This window comes from Ambystoma mexicanum, chromosome 12 (genome assembly GCF_040938575.1).
Source record: "Ambystoma mexicanum isolate Mex_15411 chromosome 12, UKY_AmexF1_1, whole genome shotgun sequence".
In the NCBI taxonomy this organism is placed as follows: Eukaryota; Metazoa; Chordata; class Amphibia; order Caudata; family Ambystomatidae; genus Ambystoma; species Ambystoma mexicanum.
This window is the reverse complement of record NC_090936.1, coordinates 462,998,776-463,011,164: the sequence shown is the minus strand read 5'-3', so window position 1 is coordinate 463,011,164 and position 12,389 is coordinate 462,998,776. Positions and strand designations below refer to the sequence as shown.

Sequence of the window (12,389 nt, the reverse complement as noted above, 5' to 3'; positions counted from 1 at the left end):
GGATTTCCCTGTTTTTTATAGGAAAAGGAACAGATGCATGCCAATATGCCATGAGGGTTTCAAACATGGGGATGTTATTTTCAGGGGAAAATGGGGTATACCATGCCTCACCCGATTGAGCCATGACACCTCTCTGCAGGCTGTCTCCTCCCATGTGATCCTCCCTCAGGATCACCTGCCGTCCCCTGGCCACATGGGAGGAGGTTACCACCAGGGAATCAGTGATGACTCCATCATATTCTTCACATCCCTAACAAGTGGTGGCAGCGGTGGGATTGTTAAAGTACATTACTTAACTCTACCTACTGCTGCAGGGTCTGTCAGTGAGCCTGTTATGCAACTGCTGTTCTCTCCTCTTTGCCCCTTTTATTGGTAACATATGTTTAGACTTGTATACTAGGGGAATTACTCACCTATGTAGGATGACTTGTGGAGCACAACCACATAATTTGTAACCTTTTTCCTTGTTCACTTGTGGGGATTTTATAAAAGTAGCAAACAACTCAACCCTGCGTCTTTTCAAAGTGTCACACTTTCTTTTCCTGAAATATTCTCAGGCATAGTGCCTTCCAATATTCCATCTGGGCATTACCCTAAGAAAAATATTTTTCTACATGCTGCTTACTTGTACAGAAATGTGTATAGGTTCCCCCTCTCTTCCGGGTGAACCATGTTTTAATGATATGTGCATACCTATGTTGCTCAGTCTTTATATAAAAAACACCACTATTTTAATAACTGACAGTGTGGATATTCTCAGCTTTATACTTGTGATACCTATCAGGCTTATGTCCACCCTACGTCCTCTCCTGAGAGTTAAGTCTAGACTGCTCTGTCTTGCTACCAATTGGAGAGTCTGGCCTAGCTTGATGTGTGTGGACCGCTCTGCAACCTTAGGGGATTCTTTCTGAAGTGCTCAACGGAGTCCCCGTAGGAAAAACATACCTAACATTTAGCAAAAGAAAGGGGTAATCACATTCACATCCCTCATTAATTAGAATTTACAGACAAGAGTGTTGGTAATAACTAAGTGTGCAGAATCTTATTTCTTTTAACATTAAACTTGCAGAGATGATTAAGCACTCACTCCACTTAATCAGCGCTGTCTCACTTACACACACACACACACACACACACACACACACACATCTCCCTAGCACACAACTCTGTTACACTAGATGAGGCTTTTATTTTATTTTATGTATTTATTATTAAAATGATCACTGGTTAGTAAAAACGAAACAAGTATACATCATACTACATTTGTCCTATCAATACCTAGACCCAATCCTGTTAATTACTAACTTTACCTAGAAATACATTAAAAAGACACAAAGATAGTTATTTTATACCAAAGTATAAATTGGAAATATGTATGTTATATAATGCTTCCATTCTTGGAACTGCTTGCAAGCCATAACATAAATCATATTAAAAAGTGCATACTATGATTATAAATTGAGACGATTCAACAGTAATCTTCCATAACATACAGAGACTTTTGGTTTAAGGAATTTTCTTCCACACTCCTTCAATCTCCCAAAGATGTAGTAGATTAAAACTGATGTGGGTATTCCATAGCTCATATGTATATATATCGCTGAGGAACCATCTCATCATTATATTTTATACAGTAACTATTGTGTACCTTCTTCTTACTGTACTCCAGTTTGGCTAATTCAGTACTAGATTTGTCTAATATGACTTCATAGGCACTTTTGAATTAATGAAGCCTTCCCATTTAACCAGAGGAGAAACTGTTTGTGTTTATTCATAATAATGTTAGTCTCCTTACCGCTAAAACAAAAGTCTTTGATCAATTTCACATGCATTATTTGCCTTAAGGTACCTTCAGCTTCCCTACTTATAGACTATCAATAAATAGCTAATCTTCTTTCAATTTTTAATCTATTCTCATTTTACCCAATTCAAGTCTTATGCCATCTACATAGGTCAATTTAAGAATATGAAAAATTAATTTTAAAACCAAACTTTCAAACATGTTTTCATTGTAAAATATTGTCAAGCATACATTAATAAAGATACACATTTACAATTGTACATTATGTTATGCATGTATCATCCCAGGAATCTCTGTAAAATGTTGGGCTCTCTCTCAGGCACGCAGGTCCACTAACACTCTGCAAACTATACCTACATTCTCTTGTGGGAATATTTTGAAAGCAATCAGTCTGGTTCCATCTACCCCACCCTCTCCCAGCCTACTTGACCTAACTGACTGACTCCAAGTTGCCCTCCAACCTCCTAGGTCCCTTCTTATGGGCAATGGGGAGAGAAAGTAACATAGAACCCCTTCTTTGATGGGAGTGGCTTAAGCTGTCACAACTGCAATACTGCAGCCCACCTTGGCATGTCCCTATAAGCTTGTTAGGGAAGTGGTGTGTGTCCAATTAACAAAGGGATGTGGATGTGGACCACTGAGAGAACTTCATTTTTAAAGAGGAGGCCGTGGGGAATCCCAGTGGAAAAAGGAGGGGACCAGGGGGTGGCCCCCATGTAACATTCACAGGTCTATCAGGTCTGTTCTGCTGCAAAAGAAAACCAAATACAGTGGGCAACAAGTGTCTTTGTTTGTTTGTTTGTTTATTTTATTTGTATAGCGCTCCAAACCCAGGGGTAGATGGGCGCTTAAGAAGACGGTTACATAGTTGAAAAGTATCTTTGTGTTGCATACTTCGTACATACATACTTATAGTACATGCATATGTAATATAAGGAATACAATTTGCAGTTTAAGTGTTAGAATAATATACAGGTAGCAATATACATTTATAATATACAGTCATATACAGTACATGAGCCAGTTAGTGGTCAGGTGTTAGCTACTCTTTGTTCAGGAGCCAGCTGATGACTTGCCTCCTGAAGATCTGGAAGGATTCGATAGATTTGATGTTGAGAGGTAGGGTGTTCCAGAGTTGGGAGGCAAGTACTGTGAAGCTAGTCCCGCCAACTCTTTTTAGGTGGAATCTGGGCACTGTCAGGCATAGAGTGTTGGAGGATCTGGTGGTTCTGGTAGTAGGTTTCAAGGTGAATTTGTTAGCTAGATATGGTGGTGCTAGGTGATTGAGGGACTTGTACGTGAGGTAGATGGTTTTTAAATCAATTTTCTAGCGTATGGAGAGCCATTTGCAGGCTTTCCTAGCAGTGGAGATATGCTCTCGCCTGGGAAATGTTGAGAGCTGCGCGCAGAGCGTTATTTTGAAGTACCTGTAGTTTATTAAGTACAGATTGGTTAGCACCTAGGTACAGGCTGTTGCAGTAGCCTAGTTTGGATTGTATGAGGGCTCTGGCGACGGTGAGGCGGCTGTTGGGTGATAGGAAGGGGCTGCTGGCCCTAATGAGCTTGCCGGTGTAGGCAGAGGCTGAGGCAATCATATTGGTGTGTTTGGAGAGGTTGGTGTTGGAATCCAGATAGAAGCCGAGGGTTTTCACACTTTTGGCAATAGGGATGGTGTGACCATCGATCATGATGTTGTTGTAGTTGGGATTCAGTTTAGTTAGCGTGTTGAGGGAGCCGACGATGAGGAGCTCTGTCTTCTCATCATGCAGGCAGAGGCCGTGAGAGGACATCCATGCCTGAATGATGGAGAATATTTTGTTGATCCGAGCGAGGTCTGCTTGGTAATTGCCTGTGATGGTGAGGAGTATCTGGGTGTCATCTGCGTAATTTGTGTAGGTGACACCCAGACAGTCCAGTTGGTCAAATAGACGCTTTGTAAATATATTGTACAAAGTGGGGGATACACAGGATCCCTGTGGGACCCCGCATGAGATGTGGATGGGGTCTGCTGCAGCTGTTGTTGAGAAGACTCGCATGGTACTATTTGCCAGGAAGGATTGTATCCATGTGATGGCAGAGGAGGAAAAGTGAGCTGCGGTGGCTAGGTGACTGCAGAGGATTTTGTGGCTGACCAGGTCGAAGGCCGCTGAGAGGTCTAATAGGAGTAGAATTGCGGCATTGCCTTTGTCTTTAATTTCATCAATCTGGCTTTCGAGATCAACAAGGGCGGTTTCTGTTCCGTGTTGGGGTCTGAAGCCAGATTGACGTATTCCTAGCAATTGGTTGGATTGTCCTGCAGGGAAAAAAAGGGCAAACCCATGGGATGGCACGTGCAGGAGGCGAATGGACACAGGGAACAGCGAGCATCCGATCCCTGAAGTTTGTACTGCAGAGTCCACACTTGCAGTAAAATGACCCCAATCTTCTCTGACACACAGTTGCAATCCCACTAAAGCATGGTTTCAGAAGCTCTATAGTGTCACTCACCAATCCCACTTCTTTCGGCATGTGGGGCACGCAGAAGACCAATGCCACATATATTTAACCTCCTCCACCCCCCTCCCCACTCCCTATTTACAGGTTTAGGTTGGGTGATCCTTCACACTGGGGCAGTATTGCAGAATCTTTCCCCTTTTTTCAAATCTTTTATTGTGCTAGCGCTTGAGTTCTGCAGATGATTCCTTGCACATGTATGCACAGAACAGTCTGCTGTGCAAAGGACGATGCCGCCGCGATGTCCATGCATCTACTTGTCTGACAGGCACATTCAGTATTTCAGTCATGTCACATATGATTTGTTATTCATCAGAAATATATACATATTCTCTTTTACTGCCCCGGTTCTCTTCCTGGCAGAACCACAAGGGAAATCACAAACAAAAAATGGGGATTGCACTCATACATGTAATTTTGCTGTCATTATTTTATACATATATGTACTATGCCACATTGTGGTATACCTTGTCCATCAGCTTTGAGGAAACTGTGGTTGCGTCTTTATGTTTATTGATGACCATTATGATTATTTTGGATATATATTCTTTTTAACGTTACATTTTAGAATCACAAGGGAAGCCATTACTTGAGAATCTGTGTACAACATGCTTGCAACACGTACAACGAAAGTGCGTGCATCTTACCAAAATGCTTGGAGATCATATCTGTGCCTCATATATACCGAGGAAGCTTATAGGCTCCATGGCAATAATTTGAATCTGAAAATCCTGCAGTATACGCCAACTCATATTTTCATAATCCTCTTAATATCCGGGCTTCTTCCTCCTGCACAGTAGCCGTCCCTGTTCATCTACCTTGTGGGAGACTCTACAAGGCACCACTAACTCTAAACACTGATACAATTTCCTTCTGAAATACCAGCAAAATTAAACTTCTAAAAATTAAAGCAACACTAAATATTGTGCCTCGAAGCATTAAACTCAAGATTGTGCATCCCCTCAGCAGAGCTATCCTTCTATCAAGCCAGAAGTGCTTCCTTTATATCTTGCATATCTGATATCTGTAATTTCTATTATAATTTACGGTTTTATACAGTATATGTGTACATAAATACTGTACCCATTTAAAATTAGAGTCCAGAAAACAATATCCGTCATACTAATTACTTTTCTCCATCTTTCAATACTTTGCCAAAATCTGTTTGTCACTTCTCAATTAATTCTACATCTGATGATACTTTACTTGATTTCAAAATGTTATACATACTTGAGATAGAAGTACACTCCTCCCCTGTCAGTATTATTTTTGAAACTGTCAGATCTTCTTTTATTAGCCTTTAATTTGTGTCCTTTGATGTAACTTCTCACCTGTAAGTATTGAAAATAGGTACTGTTCATTATTACATATTCTCCTTGGATCTGTCTGGATATCTTAAACTCCCCCTCTATGAACATATATTAGATATGCTGTATGGTATTACCCAAATTGACCTTTTACAATTGACCTTTTGCACAATTGAGCTAATTATAGTGGTCCTAATTGACCTTCTGCACAATTGACCTTTATATTATTTTAGTTATTTTATATATGTATTGGGTTGGTTTTGGATTATAAATAATATACGGGGATTGGGTGGGAGGATGCAGGGTTTTTTGGATTGGGTGGGGGTTGCAGGGGTTTCCCCCCACATATATGTCCTAATTAACCTTCTAAATTAGGTAAATTCTCCCGAGGTCAGTTCTCCCGACGTCAGCTGTGAAAAGGTCAATTAGTATACAACCATGCTGTATAACTCTATTTTCTGCAAATACTTAATTTTACACAATGGGCTTCACTAATTGATTCTGTTATTCTCAGCTCCCTCCAAATGCCACACCATACTTATAAGATTTCCACTACATTGCTAAAGTCAGTATTTATTTAATACCAGGAAGACAACATTTGAATAACTACAGATACACATTTTCTGATTTGATCATTTTATGAAGTATGCAACAGTTAAATCTGGTAACACAGCCTGTGTTCCATAATCTCTTTAAATACCTTATTGTAGGTATCCCATTATAATGTTTGAAATCTGGGAGGGCAAGTTATCTTTCCCTTGTATTGCTGCTAACATCCTCCTTGTTATTCCAAGTGCTTTTCCTGCCATTTTGCTGTAGAGTGATGTGTTTATCTCGCTTTGTCTCCCTGTCTTATAAAGTGGACACTTCATACTCATTTTTGCAATTCTTATTCTTGCAGCTTCTACTTAATCTTGTATAATGCTGCTGTTTGAAAGTCATTTTTCACTTTTATCGCACCTAGGATTACATATAATAGCAATTGCACTGTATCCACCTGTCTGCTCTCGGAATTTCTGTGTCTTTTCCACCTCTTTCACTTTTCTCTGACGTCCTCTAAACACAGGGGCCTCTGCTTTCCTGCAAATGTGTCCTCTGCCATTACCTTTCATCTCTTCTATCTCTTCGGTGTTCACAAATTAGTCCACCATTTCTTCTGGCCTTGGGCTAAATTTCCCATCAGAAATCTGAGGAAGGGTTGTATACATTGTGTCCCGAGTATATTTCTGCACTCAAGCCTACGCTTGCCGCTCACCCTCCTTCATCTTGTTGTTTCCTGCCTTAATGTCCTTTTGGGCTCTCATTTGTTTCTCTTATTACATAGCCTTTCCTATCCCAAGCATGGTTTCAAGCTGACCTCCTCTGCTCTTTGCTTGTCTTATTACCAGAGCTTTTGCAAACATCCCCTATTAACAATAGCTTGTTGTTTGTTTTTCTACAAACCTTCCTTGTAGATTTTCATTTTTCCCCTATCCCATGGCAATATAATATTGCAACCTATCTATTTTATCCATAGAACAAGTTAGAACATATTAGATGTTAATTTTTGTTACCTTAAAAACATAAAAAAGCAAAAATGTATCCAGTGGTCCCTGAATATCTTGACATATGGTAATTCTATTCTGTATAGTGCATATTCACATTTCTATCTGATAAGCCTTTGCCAGTTCTGTCCAACAATATGATTTTTATTATATATTTAATATGTGTATATTTTTTTGGGATGGGTGATTCAATCCTGCGGGCATACTCAGAATGTGGAATACTATGATGTATTGGAATGGTTGGAGATGGTTTCATATTTCATGATGGAAAGACAGAATTTCAGGGTCATAGCATGAAGGATAGACTCTGTTTGCCACAACTAGCTGTGTGATCTCTACAGATTTGTCCATTTCTAAATTGTGGTTTTTATGTTGCTAAAACTTTATTTTTACTAATTTCTTTTTCTTTGTTTCATGCTGTTTTCTCTCCACAGTGTTGCAGCAGAAGGTTTCCACAGTTTCCCCAACCATGAAAGATCCTGGCGATCCGAACGAGATCTGCCTCTATTACATCTGGAAGTTCTGCAAGAACCTAAGTGAGGCCTAGTGTTCCATATTCTTCCTAAAGTTGATAATAGCTAAAAGAAAGGGAACACTTATTTCTCTGTTTAGCTAAACAGCAGCTATGTCGTATAAAAGACATTAGCACTCCAGGAAATATTTCATTTTAGGACACACTTGCCATATTCTAGTACTGGTATTATTTACTAATCTAACACCCGTCATAGAATATTTGATCAAGTGCTGTAAGCCGGGTCATCAAAGTAGTAAACGAACATCATTCCTGAAACAATGTTTTGTAAATGCAGTGTGTTCACAAGCAATGCTTAGGTATTGCAAATCCCTGTGTCGAGACATTGGTTTAAAGTTTAAACGGGATATATTTTGAAAAGAAATTATTCCAGATCTCCTTGCTCACCTCTGCTTCAACAATAACCAAGAATAAGGATTCCATAATGTAACTTTGTTGAATGATGTCTAGTTGGAATTGGAACATCATTGACAAGAAAACCCATTTAGTGTTGCACCCACCCTTTGGGCGTAATTTTAGCTGATTTGCAAGTTGCATCCATCTCACACTACCGTAGAAACCACATCAGAGAACAACGTTTCTGTCCAATCAAGACACATGTGCCAAACATATAGGGTTCATTAACTACAGAACATATGACATGTTGGGCTAGATAGCCTGACTTTCACAGTCCAGCTCCAGGTCCATCATCTGTTGCGATATAACAGAGGGTTACAATTTATTTAAATCATAGATACAGACTACACATGTTCTTATCATTCTTAGGAATTGTCATCAATCCCAGGCTACACAAACCCAGAGTATATTTTCCAGCATAGAGCGTGCAAATCGACTACTATGATGACGGACCGTTACCCAAATATAGTCACTGCTGTGCATTCGCACCATGCTGTACCCAAGAAAGTGCCCACACAAGTCATAAAACAAGGAGCTTTTTTCTGATATTTTAGACTTAAGTCTATGCAACTTATGTGGTGTCATGTAACATCAGCATGCCTATTTTATCTGGGGAAGCTTAACTCCGGCATTCACAGAAACACGTTTTGTCAACACGTAGCATTCACACCATTGAACATTGTTCTGTTTAGTCTGTACATAGTTATCCCACGGATGTCGACTCTTAGGCTAGAAGGGCAGCACCCCATTCCAAAGAAGTGGGTAGCAAACAGTCACTCTTCTAGAACTCACAACCAAGGCATGTGGCCCTTTTACTGGACAGTCATTTTACGGTGCAACGGGACTGGTTAAACACAACGCATCTCTTGCTTGGAGTATATCTAAACATGAACTTGCAGTCAAAACCCAATTTAACAACCAGTTAATTGGGTGTAGCAAGCCTGCCGTCCACAAAGAGATCTGCTAGAGCACGCAGAACTATTTCAGTGAAACAGCCAAGGACCCCCTTGAGATGTCAGGTGGGAAGTATGGATAATCACACATTGGACAAGCCAGAAGGGTTTGATTAGCACATCCTCTCATTTGATTAAGTTTGTGCCAAACCAGTAGTACCATGAACATTGGCCTGGAGACACTGTGTAATATATGTAGATTTAGAAAAGGAATTCAAGACAATAGTCTTCCAGATACACCTGCTGCTTAAAGCATCTCCAAGGGACTTCACGATCTTAAGGATCGCTAACTCCCCGGGATACATTCCTGTTGCAAAACAAATCATTGAACGCTTTGCACCCTAATCGGCCATACAAACTGCTGCAAAAGAGCATCCAAAGCACTGTAGTATCCATGTAGTAAGAGGTAGTGGTGAAGTAGTAAAGGAGTTTGGAAAGGATCAATATCTTCAAAAGTGCAATCCTTAGCATCAGTGAAATCAACAGGCTGATCCATTTAAAACCAACCCAAAGTTACATCCATGAAAGGTCTTTGCATCGGCCTTAACAAACATTCCTAAAAATCAAAAGCCTCTATTTGACCAGCACAAAGCTGTGTTCATATCTGCCAGACCATAGTATAAGTGGAAACAGCACATTTTTGGTCCAATTTATTTTCAAACCACCCTTTGGATGAAATCATTCAATAGTCATTTTTTGAGCAAAAAGACCCTAAGCTCAGTGATAGTCAGTAGGATGTTGTGAGCATACAGAGCAATCACATTCAATCGATGTCCATAAAGTATTCCAAAGTGAGAAAATCTAATGTGCATAAAAGCAGCAAGCGGCTCAATGCCTGTATCAAAAAGTCAAGGTGACAGAGGACACCCCTGCCTTGTTCCTATATAATGGATAGAAATCCGACACCTCACTATTCATTTTCACCCTTGTTATGGGAGTAATATAATGCAGTTTTACTGATCCAATCAGTCTATTACCAAAACTCATCCTACTCATGACTCTATAAACCATTGCCAGCTCAGCATTGCTCAGTATCCATAGTAGCAAAAGACAACTCGTGTCCTACATTCTTAATGGCCTTTAAACAATATATAGTTTGCCCAACTTTTGTATGTTCCGGGTAAATAAGATCTGGAATTAAATGCTCCAGTATTTGCAATCACTTTAGCTAAGATATCGTTGTCCAACTTTAGCAATAAAAAGGACATGTATGAGTAACATTTAATAGGAACTGTCCCATACTTAGCAAGGTAATTGTTAGGAAAGAGACTACCGTTTTTGTTACCTTATGTAATATCAATGAAATTGCTAAAGTTAATTGTTGTGAATTTTTTGTGCATATTTAAAGTATACACTTAGATGATCTTATGAGGGTAACATATGCGTTGCACTTAGATGAACTGTGAAGGTAGCTATTGTGATGTAGCCTTTTACTAATCCAGGTGAATGTAGCCTATGGTTTGATTCCAGGTGATTGTAGAACATAGCTAATATTTTGAATCTAGGTGAATACAGGATGTAGCCAATGTATTGAATCTAGGTAAATCTAGGGTGCAGTCATTGTTTTGCATCTGGGTTAATTTAGGATGTAGCCAATATTTGAATCTATGGGAATGTAGGATGTAGCCATTGTTTTGCATCTAGTTGAATATATAGGATGTGGCCAATATTTTGAATCTAGGCGAATGTAGGATGTAGCCATTGTTTTGCATCTAGGTGAATATAAAATGTAGCAATATTTCGAATCTAGGTAAATGTAGGATGTAGCCATTGTTTGAATGTGGTTGAAAATAGGCATGAAACCAATATTTTGAATCTAGGTGAATGTAGAATGTAGCCTGTGCATTGAATCTAGATGAATTCAGAATGTATCTTATGGATGGAATATAGGTAAACTGTATTACAGCTGGCTGTACTACATGCAGTACGTAGTTATGCACCACTTCGGTGTACACCAGCCGCAGGCATGGCTGCCCACCTGCACGCATTTGCCTCCATACACCAGACTAAAACACAAAGCACAACATCTCTCCCATCAGAGTGCAGCTAAGTCCTACGACAAAACATTTGGTCTAACTGGACACATGACAAGTCTCTCTCACTCACACACTCATCATGGGTCGCTTACTGGGGCTCGGCCATTCCACCCAACTCCCTATTTTGGGCAAATGCACACACTCATTCTAATCCTTCTGACAATTTACCCATACCTTGGACTCCAGTCCCCCGAGGGCGTTGCCCACAAAAGCTTGTTGAGGCAATACTAATGGGACAAAGGTGCTATATAAATAACAAACAACTTTAAAAAAAAACTTTTCCTCTATTTCCATGGACCCCCAAACGTTTTACTTTTGTTTTGACACTCTGACCTGAGTTTTTGCAGTAAAGTGAAGCATAAGCTTCACTCCACTAGTTTTTTGCTCTTTGTTATTAGGAAACAGAATAGTTCTTCAGACTGTCAGTACTAGGAAACTATGTTTCGCTTAGTCTTTTTACTGTGTACCTGTTTGGATAACTTTTCATCATTGCACAATGCATCTTGCAATGCAGTGCAATGGAATAACTTTGTGTATGACCCTAGACTACACTCAAAGGACAAACTGGTGGCAGCAGTTACTTTTGACTATTTTTTGCTGTACTTTTTGTTAGCCTTACCACGTTTACCATGTTTGGCTACTGACTGTGGCTAGTGTCCCAACATGGCCATGCCACGAAGTTTGTGGATTGTTCCTTGGCTATCTTGCCTTGTTCCCTTCTTCCTGCCCTGCCAGGGCAGGAAAATCCTTTTACGAGCATGCAATGCCCAGGAAAGTGCAGGTCCCTGTGTGTAGGAAGCCAGGAAGTGGGCTGGGACTGTCTGGTCCCAATCCACAAACTGGTTTCTGTATGTCTGGAGAGTATGCATTAGTTTGCCAACAGTGGACGCCGATTGGACCACTGCCGGGGTGTGTGTGTGGGGCAGATCTTCCATTGGGTGTGCACAGTTTTGGTGCCTTTCTGCTTTTTGGATAAGAAGAGGAGTCCTGCAGCCATTCTCCAGAGATCCTGCGAGGGGCCAGGTATCCTGCCATGCATGAAGACGTGTGAAGAAACCATGGACCCGTTCCAAGAAGGCCTGGTGACCAACATTTGTTGCTGTCCCAGTGGAGCACTGTCTGGCAATTGATCTTCAGATGTTCTTCATTAGAGCTAAGACCCTTGGAGTGGTGGGACCAACCATTCAGACGTCCTATGGTAACGATGCAAGTGGGAATCCTCAGAAGTGTTCCTGTACCATCTAGTGGACTGACCAGCTCCAGACTGTGCGACCGCCGTAGAGGCGTTAGCTTACTAGGTTTCATCCCAAGACTCGAGGGGTCTGCA

The 12,389-nt window shown here is 40.5% G+C and overlaps 1 protein-coding gene across 2 annotated transcripts in view; it reads left to right on the top strand.

Moving 5' to 3' along the window:
* Positions 1-12,389, top strand: part of LOC138513665 (protein mono-ADP-ribosyltransferase PARP12-like) — a 322,728-nt gene that overhangs the window by 104,218 nt on the left and 206,121 nt on the right. For both annotated transcript variants that reach the window (XM_069628723.1, XM_069628722.1), the window contains one exon: positions 7,580-7,681. In XM_069628723.1, the coding sequence (XP_069484824.1) occupies positions 7,580-7,681 (102 nt within the window). The remainder of the gene's footprint in view (positions 1-7,579; positions 7,682-12,389) is intronic.